The sequence below is a fragment of the Rissa tridactyla genome, chromosome 2 (genome assembly GCF_028500815.1).
Source record: "Rissa tridactyla isolate bRisTri1 chromosome 2, bRisTri1.patW.cur.20221130, whole genome shotgun sequence".
Lineage (NCBI taxonomy): Eukaryota > Metazoa > Chordata > Aves > Charadriiformes > Laridae > Rissa > Rissa tridactyla.
The window spans coordinates 75,782,772-75,806,532 of NC_071467.1; the positions used below are offsets into that span (position 1 = coordinate 75,782,772).

Here is a 23,761-nt window from a genome sequence, read left to right on the forward strand (position 1 = left end):
GGTTTTATTTGTTCAGGGGTTCGTTGTGAAGGCTTCTCCCAGGTAAAATGCAGCTTTTCCTCCCTGCTGTGTGGGAGCTGAGGAAGAGAATGGGGCACGCCAACTGCAGAAGCCTGGCAGTCTCTTCTCACGGAAAGCTGCGGTGCGGCAGGAGGGAGAGGGCCGTGCCGGGGAGTCTGGGAGCCAAGGGGGGCCAGGGCAGCCCGCAAGGCTCTCCCCAGCCATCCGCCGCTGGTCAGGTGGAGAGAGAAGGGGAAGAGGCCATATGCTGGCCCCCACCCCGGTTACCTCCCGCAGTGTCTCTGGGGAGGCTGCTGCTGAATGGCCTCCCAGGGCGGCTGGGCGCAGGGGCCCACCAGGCCATCTCCCGCCCCAGCCGGGTGCTCAGCCAGGGCCCGGGCAGCTGCTGCCCTTGTGAGGGGCTCCCAACCTTCCCAGCCCCACAACAAACAGGGGTTTCGCTTGTGATGGCGAAATCCCGTTTTGCTAATTCCTAGTTGCCGTTTCTGAGCGGTTTAAATCCTGGAGTGAGTCAGCACAAAAAAAAAAAAAAAAAAAAAAAAAAAATCAGTCTTCCAAGAGGAAAATTAAGTAAATAAATAGGTAGATAGACACATCTGACACATCAGTGCAGGGCAGCTGAAATACAGCCTGGACTTTGCCTCATGCCAGAGCTGAAGGAAGCCGGGTTCTGCATCCTGGAGAGGGCCCCCTGCCCCTCATCCGTTCCCCCCCAGCCCTCTCCGCCTCCACCGCCCCCGGCGCCAGGGCAGGCCCGGGCAGGCCGGCAGAGGGCGGCTACGGGCGGGCCCCCGCGAGGGAGCCCGAGTCAGTGGTGTATCATCCTGCCGCGTTAAACGCGCCAGGGTTTTCTTGTCTCTTTCTTACTTTGCTTTGCTTTGTTTTACCGTGAAACAGCAGTAAAACAGCTCTCAGGGAAGGTCGGGTGCTCGCCAGCCTGCCGGGGCACTTGTTGCAAATGGCGGCGCAGGCGGCAGAGCACCCCGGGCTGAGGCCAACCCTGAAGGCAGCGGGGTGCCCGTCCCCTCCCCTCCTGTCCCGACCCCTGCCAAGGGGACCATGCCTCTGGTTTGGGGGGGTTTCACCTCTCGGCAGCGCCGGGGGCGGCCGGGGCTGCCGTCCGGGAGGCAGGAACCGCCGCCATCCAGGCCCCTGCGGCGAGGGCGGCAGCTGCCCCGGGGGCCTGGCTTTGGTGTGGCCTTTCTTGTCCAACTCGCTTTCTAGAGTGAAACGCCGAACATGTCAGTTGTGTAGGCATTTTTCATCAGTGTAATACCCAGAGGCTGGATCCGCTGGGCCTGTTGGCTCTCCCCGTCCCACCTCTCGCTGGCGCCCAGTGAGTGCGTGAAGGCTCTGTGAGTAAGTGAAAAGTCTCTGTGTCCCTCCCATCCTGATGCCTGGGAACCACCGCCGAACGAATTCACAGGCTTTCTTTTTCTCCCCTTGTTGAGAAAGAGTGACTAACAAAGCTGATGAACATAGTGCTACACATGGTTAATGATTAATGAAAAAGTGCAGGACAAGCGCAGTAGCAATGAAGACCAGATAGTTGCTGGAAAAGCCCTAGAAATTTCTTGAGAATAACATTCCTTAGCTGCTACTGGTGACCTCTTCCTCACAGGACGGGAGAATATAAGGGGACTGCAGAAAATACCTGTTTCCAGAGTACCTGGAGAAGGAGTGAAATCTCCAAACAGGTAAGGATAAACTCACTAATGTCTGAAAGTGAAGGTGCCTCTGTAGTTTCACCAAATAATCCGATCTGACAAGTCTGCAGAGTTTCTTAAGTATTAAACTAGTGAGCATTTAGAAATGCAGCATAATATGCTAAATGTAATTCTATTTTAATTGACATGTGCTTAAGCCAATTTTGTTGAAATAGTCAAGAGTTCATGAAGTATTTTAAAATTAAAACTCTGCAACTCACAACATTTTTAAGAGAATCTCTTCTTAACTGCTTCTAAAAATTGACTTGAGGGCACTGCTGGTGAGGTGAAGCAGTCTGGAGGGATGACAATACTTCTGAATGATGGCATGCTGGGCAGTATCAGAGCTGAATCCCGGCTGACAAGGGAATTTTATTAACCTTTTCAAATTTGGTCAGAAAAAAAGGTTCTCATTTGTTTGAAAATTCAGTTCTCCTGTTGCCGTAGCTTGGATTCATTGTTAATGTGTCACACTGAGCTTGTCTTCTTGTAGAGGTCCTGTTTCTGGCACAGGGACTGGAGCGATCTCCGTACATTGACATTACAATTTTATGTGTGGCTAAATGTAGAACAGCAAAAATTATTTCAACACTGGAGGGGTTCAGAGAGCAAGAAGCTGATGAAATTTGAACTACTGTTCATAGAGATATAATTAGAAGAGGAAAGGGGAATAAAATATCAATTTTTACCGTTTACCATTTATATTACATGAATTTACCATTTACGTCAATGGTAAATAAAAGGAAAAAAAGAACAGATACCTTAATGAAAAACAAGTTTCCAATGTATGTGATGTGTGCTGAAACGTTTCCTCAGGAGAGCGACACTTGAGGGAAGTCTGACATTCAAAGTGTGCATCCCCCACCAGTAACCCAGAGTAAAAGCTACATGAGGAAACTGGAATGTCTGTTTCAAGAATAAGGGATTTACTGAGACCGAGGGCATGGACTGTGTATTTTTAATTATACAACTATGTCCTTTCTGCACACATAATGGGGTAAAACTGTTACTTCACTGGTAAAACAGAGAGAGTCATCTCTCCTATCTGCCCCATACTGCAGAGTTAGTAGAGTGAAATAGCAGGACTGGAGTAGGTGGAAGTTTCATCTCTTCGGAAGGTAATATAAAAGCTCTGTTAACGAAGAGGTTGCTGAAACCTCATGTTTGGGAGTAAGGAGATGGAACAGGAGAGTTTTCAAAGGTGGCTGCAAGCCGGCACATTTATCTTGTGAAGGTGCAGAAAATTTGAGATGTGTGTTGCCTTCCCCCTTTGCTAGTCAGCTGGCTTCTGCGGAACCGTTTCATGGGAAGTGTGCAGAGCCAAGACAAGTAGGTGAGGGGATGGGTGAGTTGTTGCACTGTAGCAGAAAGGAGACTGCTAAAGGTTGTTTAAAGTGGTCCGAGAGTTTCTTTGGATGGTTAGTTGATACACATCCCTGGGAAACTGTCCTGTTGCTTCACTCTTTCCCATATTCTCCCTTTAATATATGTTTCTTACTCTGTTCCTTACCTTAAGCATCAAAAAGTGGTCACTTCATTCATCTTAGGCACCAAAAATTATATATTTTTTCAATCACATATAATACATTGCATAGTCAGCAAAAATGTGTGGCTGACAGTATTTTGTAACACCATCATTTATAAGTGAAAAAAATTAGTCAAACCTGTGCGACAAACTCAACTTCCTTCAAGCGTACCCTAACCACAGTCGTGTTATTCAGCTCAGCTGAGTCCGTTGCCTCTGCAGGTACACAGGCCTCCAGTGTTCCTCCGATGAGCGTCTCCCATCTAACCAATGCTCATGCTGGGTCCTTGTTTTATTTCTTGACAAAGATATCTTTCCTGTAGAAAACATTTTGAATGCAACAACTGTTTTGTTGTACATTGTTCGCCTTCTTTCTTGATCCTGTGCAGGTTTTATCTCCATCTATTCACAAACAAATAAACAGGAGAAGAGATCGTATAGTAAATAGTCATTACTTGAAAGGTAAATTGGGGTTTTAGTATTAGTTTCTTTGCCAGAGAGCTGGCAAGAGCATTATGCACTTAAAAGGTTGCTCTTAAAGTTTACTACTAAATGATACTATACCATTTTTTCCTCTCTTGCTTTTGAAAGGAACATTTAAAAAAAAAATCAGGGAAAGTTTGCTGAGCTTTGTGAAGGTGTAATAGATTTTATTTTTACTCTCCCTGGTTGTATGTTTTCAGATGAATTGGATGGAGACATGGGACTCTTTGGATCTTAACGCTGGAGACAACTGAAGCCATAGTAGCAGTAACTCTGCATTCCAGTAGAAGCTGGGATATGTATAACCCTAAGTGAGGGTTATTATTAGCATTTCAGAATTTCAAGCCAGTCTTGCCGAACTTGGGTTTGTGACATTCCTTATGCTTCAGAATATTCTTTTTCTTATATACCAAGTACCATCTACTGTCTGATTGCTAGGGTAACGTCAAGCACTGGTGTTAGCAATATTGTCATGTAATGTGGAGTTCAAGGGATACAGTAGCATCTTAAAATGCATAGAAGGATACTGCAAAAATGAAGGGAATAATCTCTTCCTGCTTGGTGGACAGGATGTAAAGTAACGGGCTAAAATTGGTGGAAAAGAAATCCTAGAAAAAAAATCACTGGAGCGTATTGTTTAGGAAGGCTATAAATTCAGTGCCAGAGTAATGGTGCTGTTAAGTTGCTTATAACACCTCTCTATGTTTTGCCCTCATTTGCACTTACTTGTGCTGTTGACAAACTGTTTTACAAACATTTAAATGAAAAAACCTTCATAGTTTTTATATTTTCTTTTCTCTTGACACATGACAGTGCAGGTACAGTTAAAGTGAAATATCAGAAAGCAAGCAGTATTACTATGACTACTTAGTCATGTAAAAAAGCGAGATGGGAAATTACAGAAATACTACATGTGGTGCTGTCTGCTTTTAAAAACAATCTGAGCTCAGAAAATCAGAAACAATCCAGCTACTCATAGAACCAGGTATATAAGTTTTCAAGGCGAATGTACATTTCCAGATACATTGGACAAGCTGAAGGCTGCTGAAATGCCAGCATGCTGGCGAGATGGCTGGAAGAAACCTTTTCATCTCAGACAGTGCCGTAAAGGACTGTGTTTCAGTGGGGCTCATATTGTCCCCTTCTCTGCTGTTTCTTTAAAGGGAGGGAGAGAAAATGAATGCAAAGGATTTAGGAGGAGGTGACATTTCTTTAATGGCATCCTGTGGATGCATTATCTTGCAGAGACCTTTTTCTTTGTATCTCACTCTGATTAGCGCGTTTCTTTGTACAGTTTTAAAATGCTTGGACAGTTTTCCCCGAGGAAATACATGTGCCTTCCAGCAGTTTTAAATTGCTCTTGATATGTTTGATATCCTTATACATCTGCAAGCCCATCAGAATCTTGCTGAGTTCTTGACTGCAGTGCTTCCTGTGGTAATTATATTTTCTGCAGTTTTAACCACATGTCATGTGAAAAAGTGTTTCCTTCTGTCTGTTTTTAATCTGCTATCTTTTAATTTCACTGAGTAGTCCCTCTTGGGCTTTTGAAATTTGAAAAACAGAAGTTCTTTATCTTCTCCCTTTACTCTTTCTTTCCCTTATCCCTTTCTTGGCTTCCCTCATCTTGTTCCATTTTCAAAGCTAACCAGGCCCACTCATTTGAATCTTCCCTGGAGGAGGGGATAAGTGCCTTTGAAGAGAAATCTTCTTTTAAACTCCAGGAGGGCAGTGAGTCTTTTTGAAAGTGAAAATCTGAGAGAATATTGAATATTCCAGAACTGTTCCAATAATTGATCAAAAGTCACTAGAATATTTTCTGTACAATTCAGCAACTTGTTCTTGTTGGATCCAAACTTCTTGCTATTTTTGATCTACTTATTAAACAGAGGTTTTCATTCAACAATGCCATCGAGGTTGCTTGGACTAAGCCCAGTATTTTGGCCCTTAAGGATTTTGGAGGTTTAATTCCACCCTCCCTCTGTATGCTGTGTTACTTCAGAATTAATGTTACTGAGCTTCCTGAGACTCTGTACTGACTATTCAACTTGTGACATTCCTAGCTGTCCTCCACAATTCCTGTGGCTGCTCTCCTCCACAATTCCTATCTTTAATAGGGAAAAAAATAGTGAGTAGGGCTTGGATGATGGGGTGATGTCCTTTCACTGCAAGCTTTCATATGGTTACTAACAAATACAAAAGCCCCCAGGTAATGCAGCTTTCATGTATTTTAGGCAGCTGAGGTAGAGGAGTCTACCAGACCTCCTTGGCAGACACTGTGATTGAGATGGGACATAAAAAGAATGGACCAGGAGGAACACTCACTGTAGTGATGGCTAGTGACAGGTCTGAGACAGGAGATGATGAGTAAGCCTGTACTGCAATAAAAGATAAACTAACATCTAAGAGAACTTGTGTGAGAGAAAGAGGAATAATTTGTGTACCTTTTGCCCATGGCTATTGACACCTACTCAAGATGTTCTATAAGATGATAATATTTTCTGCCCAAGCATAAAAGACCAGCTAATTTTACAGAATTTGCATGGGAAGTGGAAACACTCTGGGAACAACAAAAAAATGGATCTTTGGAAGGAAATGATGGCTAGCGAATATCTTTTTGAAATATCTGTCATGAAAGGTAGAAACTAGGAAGGTGTTAACAATGTCTTTATATTAAATATTAAAAGGCTAATAATTGAAAGCACCCTATTGATGATCTAAATCTGTGGGGGAAAATCCCTTATATCAGTAAGTTTCCAAAATAATGTGTAAATAAAATGTAATGTTACAACGTAGATGCAGAGGAAAGGCTCAATTGTAGAGAAATAGCTTGGAAATCTCTGTATGACTATACTTCATGCTATTTAGTACTAAGGACCAATGATAAACTGGGGTATACAGTCAAACTTCATAACAAATACAGATACAGAACTATCATTGCCCAGAAATATAAGTCCTGAGATCAAATAAATTTTTTGGTATTCATTTATTCATTCACCTTAATTAACCAATCGGACTGATTAATTCAAACTAACCAGTTAAGTAATAGAAAACATTTGGAAAGCTTTGTAAACAATAACAGCATAAGAATAGCTTTAGGGAATGTGCGCACTCTAAGAGAAAACGTTTCACACCCCAACTAGAGTGCAAGTGCGGGCATCCCTGGGCAGTCACTGGCTGGCAGCAGAGCCCTGCCGTAGGCTGGAGTGGTTTCACCACTGGCCATGTGGCCTGAGCCAGCAGAAAAAACAGCCAGCCCCAACTGGATGCACACGTTACGCAGGCTCCTGTGTTTTTCCTTTCTTTCTGTTTTTTAGCATTTTGATCTTTTTTCTTCTGGCATAATCTTCTGCTTCTTCAGTATTCTTTTTCCTCCAAGGAAATTTATATTTAACGTTGGCATCTGTCCCTAGGATCCTTCTTTTTGTCATGTCCTAGAATTTATTTAATTGTTTAGTAATACCTTCCTTGTCATGTTTGTTGAGGATAATGACATACGACTGTACAGCCTTTACTCAGGTGGGTATGTAAACATATGCTTATATATGTTAAGCTCCTGCTACAAGATCTTTCCAGGCTCTCTGAAGTCCTTTGTTTGCTGGTCGCTAACATGACAGGTGCCTCAGCCTCTCTCTCCTGTTTTCTGTTGCCTTGCACAAGACAGAAATTTTTTCATGGCACTGCTGTCTGGGAGGGTGACGTGTCACCTCATGTGCCCGCCTTGCCAGCTTTTAAATGGGCCCGTATTGCGCCATTATCTTTAGCTACCTGGAGACCAGGTATAGAGGTGTTGATTCCTAAGTATTGCAGGACCACGGTTCTGCCACACCTGCCGGGATAGGTCCCTTATTGTGCTAGGCTTCTGAAAATAGCGTTTATTATGATGCAAAGTTTAAATTCAAGAAATAAAACCCGGAGCCTTACAAATGTGTGTTGTGCTAATGAAAGATAAGATACGCCAAAAAAAGAGAGCATACATTGTTATGATTATAGGCACATGTACAGATTCTCTGTAGCTGCATCAGCAGCTTAGCTAGTAATAAGGCTGATCTCAAGAATATCTGCCCACGGCACACAGCTTTTGTATGAATCCATGCCCTGGGTTGTTCTTACACCTACCTCTAACTCCTTTTCGAGGTTACTGATGCCCGTTTCTATTGTACCTCCTAATGAGTAAGCTCCTGGCTTTGGGTGACTTACTTTCTAGCACTATCCAAGAATCTGAGATACAAACATATTTTTTACCCATTTAATCTTCCTTTTTAAAAAAAAAAAAACCAACCCTTTTTTACCATTACAGTGATTTTTTACCATATCGAATGTCGTTCTGTTCAGCTTAACAATTACTTAACTGTGTACTAGTCCTTAAGTGACTTTAAGACTGAGTGGTGAACTACTGATTTGCTACTACTCTGGCTTTCTCACATTTCCTTCCAAGGTTAAAAAAAAAAAAAAAAAGGAAGAAGAAAAAATCTCAGTCTTTGTTGCTACAACTTCTTCTTTATTTTGGAGGTTCCTTTGGGCGACGTTACTCTTATTTTTCAAGACATATTTCGTATCCTTTTTAGCATGTACTTCTTAAAAATACATTGCGCCCTTTTGGAGCAACAATTTTTGACATCGTACCTCTTTATGTGTAGTCATTTTAAGGGTGCATAAATTTGGGTGAAATTCATAGCCTGCAGAAGGAGTTAGGTATTAAATGGTATAGAGAAGCCAGTGTTATTAATCTTCCAAAATAAAAAGCTTTATTACAGATCAGTAAGTACTGTCTGTTAGCACCTTCTTTCTCACCTGTTTTTATTTATCTTGCTGTTGCAAATGGTTGTTAAAAAACATGTTTTAGTTACCTTTTTATTTAGAAAATCATCCCTAACTCTGATGTTTCATTGATTTTGAAACTTAAAATGATCTCAATGTTCTGCAGGTTCTGTGGTGGGCCTATTGGCTTGTTAGTGCTGTTTCACTAGGAAAGGCATCCCACACCATTGATGTATCTTGCTTGTTCCTAGCATAAAGTGTAGTCTCCACAGCTTTATTCTTAAAAAGAACTTGTGGTGGAGGCTATTTGCTGCACATTACTTCTAAGAGCTTATTTTTAGTGTATTTGTATTTGGTACATAAAATGCAAAAATTTGTCTGAAGAAGGGTAGTCGCTATTCTGAAGCTTTGGACATTATTACATCATGCGATTACAACATTACTACACTACAAAAGAGTATCCCATCTAACATAGCTGACCTTGCCAGCAGCTGTTGATTTGTCACCTTTTTTGCAGTTTCTACTGCTCAGCACTACTCCATGTCAGAATTGAACCCAGTACTTGTTTTCAGAAAAGGATTGGTCTTTTGAAAAAATACCTACAGTTCCTAGTTCCTACAGACTACCGGTACTTACTTTAACAACAGAAGTCTCTGATAAGTAGTGAAGATGCTTTGAAATTACTAAGCTGATGCATCAACATTTGTGGTATCCAAAGCAGCATAAAAAATCCTTTTGCTCAAGAGAAATATCTGTTAAAGGAAACCAGAAAGAAAACAGATCAAATGTAGACCTAGAAGCATCATTCGTTTGAAAAGCAGCAGGAAGGTTATCTTTTCTACCAAATAGGGAACTGTATGGATATAAATGTCTTATTCAATAGCTATTTAACAGGACAAGCAGAGAGAGAAATACAAAATGAGTAGTGCTAGATAATGGAGTGTAGCTGAGCTGTGAGTACAGGAAGTTGTGTCCTCTGCTGTAATTTGTACGTTTTTCTCTGCTTCACTGCACAGTGCCTCCACGCTCCCAGTTCAATCCCAATATTCAACCCATTTTTCCTGGAAAAAAATAATTAAACTTAGATGCCTGGTGAGGATGTGAATACAGCTTCATTTTAAGAAGACCCACAGCTCCACCTATCTCTATTCCACATTCAACAGGCAGAGCCATAGCGAATGTTTTCAGTCTTAACACGTGTTCTGGATCCCTTATTCCCAAGTCTTCTTCCACGTGCTAATTGAGGATGCTTCTGGTCGCCTTGCCATCACAGTTTTACAGCTTGTCTTCCTGGGTACCAGCAGTAGCAGCCAGCAGAGCTGTAAGTTGCAGAGCTGAAGAGAAGTGTATTGTCTTGAGGATCCAGAAATACTGTTGGGCTTTTTGTGACAGCTTGCTATCCTAGGATTGGTAGAAACCAACTGGGTTTTTTTCAGTATCCATTGAATATATAACACTATTTCTCACATTTTTTTCAGTGAATAGGAAGCGTCTTCCTTTGTAAGGAGGTCATGTAATTCATCCCTCGTTTAACATCTCATTGAGCTATTTCCTTTATCTTAGCAATGTTGCAGGCTTGGAATATGCTTCACATGCATTGTATTTGCAGTTGGATAATCTTGAGTTAAGCTTTATTTTTTTTTTATATAGTAAATTAATTACTCCAATAATTTTTCTTGAAGACTGTGATTACACAACATGTAGAGTACTGGCCTGGGTTCTATGAGTTTATTATTGCGTAAGATACAGTAAATAAATCATAATTTTGATGAAAGCCTAGTGTGATTTTACATGCCAAACACACATATTAAGAAACAAAATTAGCAACCAGTGTAAAATGTTAACTGCTTGTAAATCATTCACAAGTCAGAGAATGCAAATGCAGAGCAGTTTTCTTAATTTTTGCTTCAGTGGGCAATAGGTTTAGACTGTTGTCTTGTTGAAAGAGGGAAACTGAGAATATTACCCCCTAGAATTCAGCAGAAGCTATAGGAAGGTAAGATATTTAGCTCCATTGTACGTTGCAATATATGTAACACAAAATCTGGTAGCGATTCTCCTTCCCTAGGCATACTTTCCCTCCATTCTGTATTCTCTGAGCACTGAGGAAGAGTAAAAAATTATATTTCTTAAGCACTTCCTGCTGACAAAAGTTAGCCTGGTGGTAGAGGTGGAAGAGATTTCTCTTAAGACTATGCAAATCAAGATTGCTCCTAAATAAAAGAGATAGATAGTTTCTTAAAGAGTTAGCAGGAAGAATTAAAAAAACCCCAGGAATCTCAAAACTCCCAAAAGTTTCCTAGACTGTCTTTCAGAGAACGATGCAGAATGTCAGGCCGCTGTAAAAACAGATTGCTTCTAGACTGGCAGCATCTGACCTCAACATGCAGAGGTTCAAAATATGTGCCTCTGACCAGGGACAAACTCTGCCAGAGTGTGGGTGGGAAGATACTGCCACTTGAAAACCTGGCCTAGATTTAAGCCATGTGGATTCCAAATGGAGTCAGAGCCAAATGTGGTAACAAAGAAAAATAAGCTGGAAGAGAACAACCCTTCCTAGCAAAATATTTTATGGAAGCTGCCCCTGAGGACTTACCCAGAATTGCACAGCATATGGAAAAGACTTGCATCTGTACTTGAAAACAAGAAATTGAACTAAGGTCTCTGAGCACAAAGGTAATGAACGTGTCGGACTATCCTTATTTAACTGCATGTCTCCTCCAGTCACATGGAAATCCTGCCTAAATGAGAGCCTGTCTCTCCTAATGATAATGTGGAAGCTGTGATTATCCGAGGTGTGGAAGTGAACAGTATCATAAAGAGAACAGATGGCAGGCAGTTTTGAGTGGGGATATGGCTGGCTGTGCTGTGGTGAAGCTACCTGCAGCAGCTTAAGCTGTTATCTTTCCTGGCTGTCTGTTTTTCCTCCTAGCTGGAGATGATTGCCCTTCTTACGGAGTTGGCAGGATGGAACGTGTGAACACTTGGTGGCTCTGTCACCCAACGCTACAGGCACAGGCAGGTTTCTTTTAGGGATCTTTGATAGAATGAGGACTGGCCACAGGTTTGTAGTTACAATTAGAGCTTTATTATTACACAAAATAAGCATAACTTATTGTTATCTACTATGTCTGAAGTTTAATGTAGCTTATTGTTGCACAAAGGTTTTATCAATTATCATATTTTCAGTTAAGCAAAATTTCTAGTAATTGGTATAGCTTTCTTATTATCTAGAGTCTTTAGTTGCCTAGACTTTTAGTCACCTCAACCCTCTACAGATCGGGTGAAATGCTTATTAATCAGTTTATGATAAAATAATCACAATCTGGACTCAGACCTTACCTAAAAGAACATGAGTCACTCACTCAATCTTTGAAGGAAGTAGAAAGCAGTGGAAGTGTCCCAGACTGCTGGGGGATCATGGGTTTTGCTGTCCAGCAGCAGGACTTGTGGCTGCTTGATTTTATAGGCGGTATCTCATGTCCTGTTACACTTCCCTGTTCCATAATGGGTGTCACCACATCCTGGCAGCAATGCTCAGTGGGCAAATAGTCTTGTCACAATGCTGACAGGGGATCTGGCTGTTGCTATAACGGGGGTCGTCACATCTTGGTGACAGCCACAGTGTTGAAAAGGGGAAGAGGTGATACATGATCAGCACACTTACATTTTATGGTCGTTTGTCTTAGGAAATGGTGTTGGAGCAGGGCATACCGGTGACATGGCTCCAATGGAAAGTCTCATCTTAGTGTAAATACATTTTCCTAAGCAAAAATCACAACTGCACACAAGCAGTTGAAGCGTGTACATATATCACTGTCACCTCTGAGACGGAGACAATAACCGTATAGCAGAAGGCAACTGTGAATGTGTGTCCATGACCAGGGAGACCTGGATGTTGAAGATACAGTTCCCACTCAGTTCTCCAAACCCCTAGGTCTATGATATGCATAATTTCACTTGTCTTGGAGAAACTCCTTGTACTCAGTAACTTTTATGTTATATTAAGTGTAAATTCTCTAGAAAAATGGCATTGATCTTTTCTAGAAAGGTGCTCATGTTAGCACAGGACTGAAGGGAGGTCGAAGACACCTTTGCAACAAAGCTGTCAGGGAGGAAGGGGAAGAAACACCAGTATGATCCCTTGCCATAGTACTTGCTGTAATCTCAGACAGTTGAGCACCAACATGCTCTTTATGAGCAATGTTGGTGCTCTCCAATGTTGTTCTCATCCCATTAAGAATGTCTCAAGGCTTATATCAGTGGCAAATGCTCTTCCAAGCCTATTGCAAGAAGTACATGGTAGTGCTTGGTCCTTGTGACAATGCATTAATCACAGCCAGTGGCAAAATGTCTTCTGGACCAAGCGTTATGTGATCTTTGATACCTTTGTAAAAAATGACCTAAACAAATCACTTACTTACATAAAGAACAGGCACTGTATTATGTTCCCTCTGTATCTCAAGCTATCTTGTTCCTCATGCCTCAGCTGGGTCTGTCTTTTCGCCCACACATTCCAGTCATAAACAAACTGCTGTAATTTGCTTTTCTGACATGAGGTCTTAATAGCACATTTAAGCCCTGACAGGAGTTCATCTGTCAGCCACAGCTTCTGTGAGGTTCACAGTGGTCAGTGCTTGAGGAAATTCTTCTGTGAGCAGTATATGGCTGGGCGAGTGCCTCAGCAGTGCCTACACCCCTAGGTAAGGACATCTTCTGAGCTCACAGCAGAAGCTGTTCTTATCTCTGTATTGGAAGAGCCTGCCTACTGTGATTGCAGCCTGCTCTCACTGCCTCTGTGACTCTTCACAGCCTGTCAGTTTTTCTATTGACACTTTTTCAGTTCATCACAACCTCTCTCTTTTCTGTAGGCTTGCTTCCATAAGAGTAAAGTGCTTAGGCTGCCTCGAACCAGCAAGTGGTAGGTTAACTCCTCCGAAGCTGTGTGTTTGAGTCTGTGTCCATGTTCACTTCGTTAGCAGTTCCTTTTTATCCTTCTTTTGTTTACCTTCACATGTTCACACAGACAGCAATACGGAACTGAACAGGGAAAACAAGTCACACATGAAATATTCATGAGCAATAAGATAGATACTTTCTCAGTTTGTCAGCTCTGTCTGAGATTCATCTCCTGGCTAATCTGTTGCAAAGTCTACTTATGTTCTGCAGGAGACTTACGTTTTTATCCTTGTACAATGCAAGTAATCCATCTATTTGTGTCTGAAGGCTTTATTTAATTCTTAACTCTCTTCCAAAGGAAATGCACCCTCTGTTCTATGCAGAAAATTATTAGTTGCATATTTCTGCTAAAATATTCTCTTCCATCTTGTCTCATCTTTATGGCTCATGCAGATTTGGACCTTGTTTATGGAACATATAAGGATTTTTAATTCCAGTATATCTGAGTGATTCTTAGAGGGTTTTTTTTCTTTCCTTTTCCTTTTTGTAGAGAATGTTATTTCCATTACTGGTATTACTACATTCATGGAAGAATATATTGGGGAAAAAAAAGACAAAGACAGGGTTCTACTACTGGTTTTTTTTCTGAAGGAGCAACAGTGAGGGAAGCAGGAAAAAAGATCTGTAGCCTCCAAATAGCATCCTCAAACTATGGATAAGAAGTAAACCAAATTCTAAGCAACAAACCAGTGCCTTTTCTTATGCTTAGGCAACAGCGACTATTCCTTTGACACCAAATGTTGAAAACAGGCACAAACATTGTACTAGTACGATTCCTAATTAATTATTTCAAGTTATTTTCTCAATCTCTAAGATATTGAGGATATTTGAGTCAATTTAAAGCCATTCACATTTAGCTCAGAATAGGTTTGTTCCAATGCTGTTAGGCTCAGTGATCTACAGCACAAACACATCTTGACCAAATTTAGTAACTATAGCCATACCAGGAGGCTAGCATGAGGTGAGTGTCGTGCTATTCAGGTGAGTGAAAAATAAAGTTGGGAGTAAAGCCATCTAGGCTTAATTGGACTGAAGGCCTGGGAAGACACTTTTAATTTCTAGTCTGCATTGTATAATGATGGGAGAGGTGAAAACTATTGGAAAGTGGGTACAAATGGTTTAACTCCCTCAGTTTTCGTCCACGTCTGTGCACATGGACTGGCAACGGGACTGCAAAGGGACTGATAACACATTGTCTGCATCATTCTCAGTGCTGCGCTGGAGCCTCCTGTTCAAACACGTTATCTCCCCACCTTGTTTGCAAACCAAAGAGTTCAGCAATGGTAATAAATTGGTACTATGACTGCACGGGGACAGCATCATTATATATCATCATCAGGGTGACATATCTCCATGTGCAAAAACATGTTAAAGCCTGTCTCGTGTTAGCTGTGAATACTATGATCCGTTGGTCACTTACGAACAAGCCCTGGCCTTTGAACCTTTTAGGATCATCTGTTATTTCTCGCACACTGGTATCTTGAATTTTGAAGCAGTTTGGCGCGAAAGGGGAGTACTCTATTCATTGTGTTTAAGCAATAAGAGAAGTTCTCCTCCGTGAAAGAGCCAGGACATTGAAGGATCCGGAACAAAGTTGCAAGGCCACAGCAGGGCTGCCTTAGCCAGCACCTGTTGGGGAAAACTTAATGATCTTGCTTTTGTCCACTATAGAAATATTCTGTTAAGCAAAGATTTGTGTATTGCCAACAGTTGATGAGGACGATTTTGAAAAGTAGTACAAGCCACAAGAATTATTAGAATTACAGAGAGACATGGGATATGTTTTTTAGAAGGGCATTGCCTATTGTACCTCTCACACTTTATTTCCTTTTTCTTCCTAAGAAATAACCAAAAAAAATATGATTTTAATAGAAAATGCAATCTTGCCTGGTCACGGCAACTTTTAAGGTGAGTTACAGGTACACCAGAAAAGTAAAACTACATGAAATGACTTTTACCTGGTATTTCAAAACTCTGATTGATTAAACTAGCATTTTAATACTTCAATCTTAATTTTAGTTTCCATTTTTAATTTCCTTTGAAAGTTATTTACCTTTTGCAAGCCATTTGGATGAAACATTGAAGTTAGATTTGAGTTATCTTTATGTTTACTAGAGACACCTTCAGTTTCTGGATCTCTTATACCCTTACAACATATTTTGACTTTTCAACTGTTTCAGTCGAATTCAGGAAGAAAGAAAAAAATAGGAAAAATCTCCAAACCAATTTTTTTCTTATGTGATCCCTATTTGCCCAGGCTGTAACCCTGTGCACTCAGGAGTTGATTTGCAGGGAAAAACAACTGAGAGCCAGCTGCAACTGACCCTGGGATTTCTTGATGCTTTCAAGATTATAGACTGATCGCTACAGCAGACACAACCCAAGAGCTGAAAATAAAAGTCAGATCACAGGGTAACATCTAGCACAACAAGCACAATGAAACCTGTGGATTTTAGGTCTGTTTTTATTTTGAATAGGCTCTTTCAGAATTGTAGTAGAGTTATAATTGGCTTTAGATCATTGTAACAGCAAAGACAGCCGTGACAGTTTTAAAATATATGACAGCCAGAATTTTTTCCTCCTTCACAGAAAGGTGGGCTGTAATACTGCAGTGTGCTAGAGCCCGGCCCGGGAGCAGCGGCCATCCCAGGTCTCCTGCCACATTACCTGGCTATAAACTGTTCAGGACTAAGAAATGCTAATAGTATTTTTTTAAAACAAACTTGGAACTAAATAAAAATGACAGGCGGTTACCTGCATTCATCTAGGAAAGAGAACTCCCCATAAAACTTTTCTTTTAGAATAGGGAAACAAATCTCACTATTGCTTTTAAGTATACACATGATGAAGGAGAGAAACTGGAAAAAGTTATGATAGAGCATATCCAAGGATGCTAATCCCACATGTATACCTGTTCAGAGCTTGCAGTCACTTGAGTGGTACTTCAGCTGTATCTGTGTTTCTTTTCCGAAAATAATGTTTCACAGAAGTGGTTCAAAGCACTTGCTTTTACAGCAGCAGTCACAGCAGAAATGTCCCAGAGTGCGTAACACAGACAGGGAGCATGTGATCAGACGCACTGTCAGACTTGTTAATGGGAGTTGGTGGAAGGAAGCACACTGCTTCACAGTTAACGAAGGCAATGGCCGTTTCTCAGTCAGATCCGTCTGCTTTTCGGGCAGCTTTTTTCGCAAAGTATATCTTGGAGTAGGTGTGGGAGGAGGGGGAGATGCTGCTGCTGCATGTTCAATGCAAAGCGCTGGGCTGTGATAGGCTGAGGGGACGTGGGTACTCTGCCTATATATGCTGGCAACTGCATCCTCTGCGCTTTATAGCTGTCACTGAGGAGCGAAGACAGTGAGAAAGACAGAGGAGAAGGAAAAAACCTTACCAACTCGCTGTAAGTAACATTCTTTGTCCTTAAAGCTTTGTGGTTATTGAATTCAAGTAGGTACATTTGGATTAATGCAACAATTGGTTACTCAGAATGGAAGCTCAGCTAATAAACAGCCAGCCTGTGTTATTTTAGGGATAATCCGGGATACTCAAAAAGCATTTCTTTTTTACCTAAGTTTGCACAATGTGATGTGCACCTTTCATTTTGTGTTTGCTTGTTTTTACATATAATGTATGTCAGCTATAACTCTTTATGTACATTTATGCAGAATACCCTGTTTCCAAAAGTTTATATCTTGTCTTTCCAAGCAACAGTTCTGAACAACCAAGCAGACCTTGAGAAAGTCATTTCCAAATATTTTGAATAATAAAATTTTCAAGATAAATTCAATGCATGACTTTTTTTTTTTTTTGGGGGGGGGGGGAGTGTTCTTCAGAAATAACCGTTTCCCATCACTATAATAAGACCTCAGAAGGGAAAATGACTTAAGTTGCAGACTGTATGCCAGTGACAGCAATGAATAAAACCAACAAATTCTAACTGGAAAATTAAATTTTTAAATGAGGTGTAGAACCAGTAACATACATACCTAATTCTTGGCTTGTGCAAAGGTAGAAGTACAGAGTAGATTCAGTTCCTTTTTACTCATGCTGAAAAAAAATTGATCCTACAGTCCTTATTCAGGCAATACTGCTATTGCCAATAGTAGAAGTTTAGCTTAACAGTGGCAACAGCTGCAAAAGCCTTCAGTTGGGTTCAATAGCAGAAAGTCCTCATGGCTTCGGTGGTGTCACTGTAGCCTTTAAATCACATATTCTGCAACAATCAGTTGGCAGAATAGAAACTGCACTTGTGTCATTTATTGGAAAGATAGACAGTTATTACTTTTTTTTTGAGCCAATGCAGCTATCAGTTTAAGGTGCTATTAATGTGTCTCTGCATTCTTCCTTTCTGTATTTAATAATAGGAGCTGCTAAAAGATTTTATTGTGTTAGCTGTTTATTTTACTTTGATGAACTGGAGAACATGCACTCATAAATTTATAATACATCAAATATACCTCTCTCATTTGTTCTCTTTTTCCTCTTTTTCTTCTCTTTTTCTTCCTCATAACAAATTTCCTGGTAGTATTTAGATATCTTTTAAATTTATATTTAGTTAATGCAAAAACAGATTCTAAAATTATAGACAATACCTTTTAACAGAAATAATGAATAACTTGAATGTTATCTACGTAATATACCTATAAATGTTTTTAGTACTTAGCTGTGTGTAAACTGCTCATTTGTATGGTTCAGTTTCAGATAAAATAGAAAACAGTTTGCAAATGAACATTATGCTGAATATACAATCTAAAGACTAACAACAGTTTTCATTAACTTCACTAAAATAAAATGTTACCGCTTTCCAATTTCAGGGCAGAGGTAGAAGTAGTAGTTTAAACAAAGCAGGAAAGGATATGTCAACTTTAGACTGTGTAGTGTACTTGTCCTCTGACAAATTCCAGCAAAATTGAAGAGCAAAGAGTTTATATATGAGTAGTATAAAAAAGAGATACATTGATATCATTTAAGGTTTAACATGATTGTTCTTGTTTTTACCTGAAGTTAAGAGCAAAACTCAATCTTCTCCAGTAAAGTAGGACTTGATATGAAGAAGTATGGAGTGGTGTCCATATCCATTGATTCTTGCTGGCAATAAAAGTGCTCAGACATAATATATGTTTGGTAAAATTGTATTTTATCAACCAGAGTGAGGCTGTCGGTGAATTTGAATACAGTGCTTACAATGTGCTTACAAAGTGGTGGAGGCTGATAATTCGGCAGGGTGCCTCCTGAGAAGCTGTGCTCTCCTCATTTGGGGTTCAGCTGCAGATGCTGAATATGTTGAATTCATCCTGGGAGGTGTGGGATCCCTGAGAGCATGGAGCTTTTATTGCTCCTTATAGGCCTTCAAGAAAATAGTCAACTATTAAATACTTCAGACAGAGGCTCGGTTTCTCTGAAATTTCCATTTAGTTTCGGAAACTGGCCTGCATTGCTATGGTTTAAGTCTCTCTGACTTAAGTGGATATTTCGAGTAAACACAGATTGTAACAGTCAGCCCTTCAGAAAATACGGATGCTCTCAAACAGTGGTTTCATTTTAGACCCTAAGGGCTGAGTTGTCTGAGGTATTTTGCTTCTTAGAAAATCACATTCTATATTTTTAAAATATACCGGCACAGAAGGAAGGCCTCTCTCTATGCATTGTGTTGTTGCATTGTACATGTGTTGTGTATGCATGTGCAAGGTAGAAGAGAGAGATACTCAGCACAGGTAGAGGGGTGAAGTTTTTTGCAGTGTTAAAGTACTAGCTCTTAAACAATTGTCAGATATTCAGTCTACTGGATGTGGCTTCCATAGTAAGTAATACTTTCAAGCAGATGAAGTGAGATCTGTAATGAGCGGTCAAGGAAGAGAATGAAAATAGGGATGAGAGAGTAAGTGGGTCTTGTCACTCACAGAAAAAAAAAAATATATATGAAATAGGAGGTGAAAAGGAAAATTTAAGTGACCGTTGTGTTCCTGCAAGGAGTATGCCTTCACAGTGCCTGGTGAGATATTTGTATTACAGTACGTAAGGGATTTTCGGGCAAGGACTTTTAGGAGAGAAGATGCATGGATACATGAAAATAGATAGATCTTTAGATAGATTTTATTTTCTCAGTATTGTCTTTGGGGGAAAGAACAATGAAATACTTTGCTTCAGATTGAAGCAGATTGATGTACTTTGCTGGATCAAACTGAATTGAAAGTTCATTAGAGGTTAACTATATACTAGTTTATATCAATTTATAACACTGCAGCAACTATGGCAGATTTGGGATGGATGGTTCATCCTCCCATTCTTTATGCTTAAGCTTCCTGGCTCAATTACCCCTCCCATGCAAAACAGTGGGTTTCCCCTGGAATTTAATTCTTTGTCCTGAATTTTGAGAATGCTATTGCAACAGTGATTTATGACAGAAGTAGTGCAGCCAAAACAATGTCAGGATGAGCCAGTCGACCTCCAGTTCTTGGGAAGAACTATAGTTAACAAGTAACAAATAAGATCTCAGTGGTTATCCAAAATGTATGTTTTGTCAAACTGAGTTGACAAATTTCAGTTGCATGGTCATCGGCTGAAACCACAGAATGTGTATCTGATGTTTAGATCTAAATTTTATTTCCTTATCCTGATATCCAAAAAGAACTTTGTCCAAACAGCTAATAATAAAAATGACAATAAATTATATCAGCATGCTACATAGGAACAAGATGATGTAAATATCACTTGGAATAGAAAGAAATTTGAGATTCAAAAAGCCTAGGTGGTAGAAAAATGGTCACAAGCTATATAACATAGTATCTATGTTGTGGTAGTATGATAAAGTAAGTTTATTTTTGTGTTTGTGAGCTGTTTTGAGCTTGCACATGATGCTATTTAATTTATGCTGTTTGATTTATATTTTGGGAAAAGACCAAGCAATCCACAGTAGCTTCTACGTTAGATGATGCCCTGTGCTTGATTGATACAAAGTAAAGCTGGAGAGTAGTATAGTGATACTCTGACCTCTTCTGACATCCTACTGACAGTTCATTGGACCCACAGACACTGAATGAGATGTTCAGCTGAACTGATCCACGTGTAAAAGTCTGTAGGAATAACAGTAAGTCAGTGGTGAGTAACAGCAGTGCTAGAAACACCAAGTCCTCAAGTTCTGGGTCAGTTCAGTTTCAGGCAACTCTCACTAATTTGGCAGTCACGGGTTAGATGCTTATTTTCATAGCTTTCATCTCTGAAACCAGAGGAAAAAAAATAACAGATTACCACATGCAAGTTCTTTAGAGCATGCTATAGCAATGAACTGATGAATGAAGCAGCATAAAAGAAATAATGACAGCATAAGTTAAGGGTTAAGTTAGAGATACTTTGAAAAAGAAGTGAAACAGTACAATGTTTAGATTTCTTCTGGCAAAAAAAAATCTAAACCAAAGAACTGAGCCTTGGTGTGTAATTAGATTGCTGCCACAGAGATGCGTATTGATTGCTGCAGTTCATGCTGACTTATTTAGAAAGTTTATTAAAATTTTGAGCTGTGATCAAAGATGTGTTAAATGAAAATGAACTTCAGATTTGGGGATATTGAAGAAATAGAATCATCCTGATTCTAAAGGAGTGGAAACAAAATTGCTTGCTTAAACACAGTCTTTCAAAGGGGAGATGACACACAAAGCTGCCCACCAGAATCCTCTGAGGACCGTAATGACTACTGTTAATGCGTTTCCAGCAACTTAGTAGCAAGATCTGAGAAAGGTCCTAATTCCCCTTTCCGAAAGGCATAGAGAGCACCAAATAAACAATTACATGATGGTTAAAGAGAGTAATAAAGCTCTAACAAAATAGCAACAAGAACAGCTATTCTGTGAGGGGCTAGAAGTCCCTACTGTGCAGATCCTTGCTTTCCCAAGTGGTTCATGACCTACAGCAGCACCCTGCTTTCTTAAATAGCAGCAGCAGCTGCTCTACACAAATCCCAGATCCTCTATTTGTAGCAGCAGAGATGTCTTTAGGATGGTGTTTATCAATGATGTCTTTCTTTTGTAATGTGATGCTACTAATTCAAATATAATAAAGCCCAGAAGGGTCTCTCTTTTCTCAAAATGATGTCCTCGATTATAAATCCTTAGCACAAATAACTGATACCTAAGAAATTGTCTCTTAAGTCCATAACATTCACATTGTGCTTAATATAATTATTTCCTTACAAAGTGAAGATCTGAAGGTATGTGAACTAAGCATAGTAATTCTTTACACCAGCAGTGAGTATCCTCGTTTCACTTGCCAATTTTCTCAGTAGATCCCAAGGAACAGCATCACTCACTTAATCTGAGTGTATAAAGACTCTCAGATGCTTTTTAGGCACTGTCGTCTCAACCTGGTATTCACTGAGCACTCAAAATGCAAAGCCACATACAGTAAAAAAGTTGGGAGGGCCAGGATGGCAGGAGCAGGCACCCGAGCAATATGAGTTTAGATTTGCACAGCACTTTGCAGGCAAACTCCAGCTCATCACAGCGGAGCCCTACATCGCCTTGAGTGTGCTCACACAGCCTCCGCCTAGCTCAAAGCACACCTAGAGCTCCAGCCCAACATCTTGGAAACAGGGACAGCCCCAGACAGCGCTTCCTCACAACGCCCTGCAAAATACAGTACAGATCAACTCCAAGTGAATTCTAATTGAAACCTTGGTAAGAAATAAGGTTTTGTAAATGGCACAGCACGTGCATTTGCAGTAAAAGAGTAAAGAAGCTAAATCTTGAAGCAAGACGTGAGGCAAGAAGTGGATAAAATGACAGGGCAGCGCAGTGGATCACTGTGATAACTGTGATTGTTATAGCTTGTTATTATAGATTATAATAGAGACACACAGCATGCTATTTCCTTAGACCCCTTCTTTATAAGGCAGGAGGGAGATGTTTATGTCACACACAACAGTGCCGTATCCTTGTGTCACTCAGCAGCAGTAGGGATTATAACTGTGATTTCTGAATCACATAGTGGTTCAAATTAGAAGGGACCTTAAAGTTCATCTAGTTCCAACCCCCCTGTCATGGCCAGGGACACCTTCCACTAGACCGGGTTACTCAGTCTTCATCAATGTGCCTCTACAGCTCTTCTATGCTAAAGATACAGCCTATCTGTAGTAATCTAATCTCCATCGTGACATAGGCATCAAAGACTTAACAGTGTGATTTACTTCTGTACAATGTCCAGCTAATACTGGAGTGGAGCAGAATTCAACACCGTATGGGAGTTAGCCTAATACGCAGAAATAAAAGAGCATATGGTCTTTTCAAAAAGGCCATATGATCATGCTAAAAATCATCTGAATAACAGGTTTAAAACTAGTATTATTTTCTTTAAAAAGTTACCTTTTTTTTTTTTTTTAGGGTTTTTCTGATAATAAGTCCTAAACTTTGATACCCATGGATGCTGCAGAGTTCCGCAAGAGAGGAAAGGAGGTGGTGGACTATATTGCAGATTACCTGGAGAAGATAGATGAAAGACAGGTCTTCCCAGATGTGGAACCAGGATATTTAAGGCCCCTCATTCCGGACTGTGCACCCCAGGATCCTGAGAGCTTTGAGGATGTCTTTAAAGACATTGAGAAGATCATTATGCCAGGGGTAAGAAAAATGGATTTGTAGTGTAATGTTCAATATTGCATTTAGGTTTCCAAAGATTTTAAGGGAAGTGTGGATTGAAGGCTGTGCAGCCAGACCTTACAAACCTAAGTACCCACACTGATTAGCTTTTAGAAGGCAGGAGTCTGCTTTGCATCCATAGTTAAATGTGATCTAACACTTTATACAACTTATGTTTTCTGTTCTCGCTAGAAATAATAAAATTGTTCTTTTGCTTCATGCAAGGCTTGCTTTTGGAAATAATTCCCTTTCTTCCCTTGAAATGGTTAAGGTGAAGCTTCATAACTTCCATTTCATGTGATATTTTTGCTACTTGAAAAGCACAGTAAATATTTTATAAAATGGGATTTTTATTAGTCTGCTGTGCCTAAAGTGTTCCTTCAAGCTGATCTTTAAATGTTAAAATTCTCTTAGGAAACTTCTTTTTATTACAGAGCTGACTAGAAAGGATTCTCCCAATATTTGTTCTGTTGACTTGCTCCCCTAAATGTAAACTACTTCTAGTACCTTTTAAGGCAGATGGCCACTACCTAAATATTAGTTCTTGGCTAGATCAGTGTTGATCAAACAATGCAAAGCAAAGCATCTGGCATTTTTCCAGTTCTGAATTTTTCTTGTTTTTCCACTCACGGTATACCGTTTTTTAAAAAAAAATACATGCTTGTCTCCTAAGGACTGTA

General features: G+C 40.2%; 1 protein-coding gene across 6 annotated transcripts in view; it reads left to right on the top strand.

Annotated features, from left to right (window-relative positions):
- The first annotated feature begins 1,527 nt into the window (after positions 1–1,527).
- DDC (dopa decarboxylase) overlaps positions 1,528–23,761 on the top strand; it is a 73,904-nt gene continuing 51,670 nt past the window's right edge. Inside the window, exons 1-4 of one of the 6 annotated variants that reach the window (XM_054192357.1) lie at positions 1,529–1,718; positions 3,936–4,099; positions 16,791–16,855; positions 22,827–23,063. In XM_054192357.1, coding sequence (XP_054048332.1) covers positions 22,863–23,063 — 201 coding nt within the window. In that variant the 5' untranslated portion in view covers positions 1,529–1,718; positions 3,936–4,099; positions 16,791–16,855; positions 22,827–22,862. Of the gene's footprint in view, positions 1,719–3,935; positions 4,100–16,790; positions 16,856–22,826; positions 23,064–23,761 lie in introns of all 6 variants that reach the window. The other 5 variants (XM_054192360.1, XM_054192355.1, XM_054192358.1 and 2 more) reach the window with 5 other exon arrangements.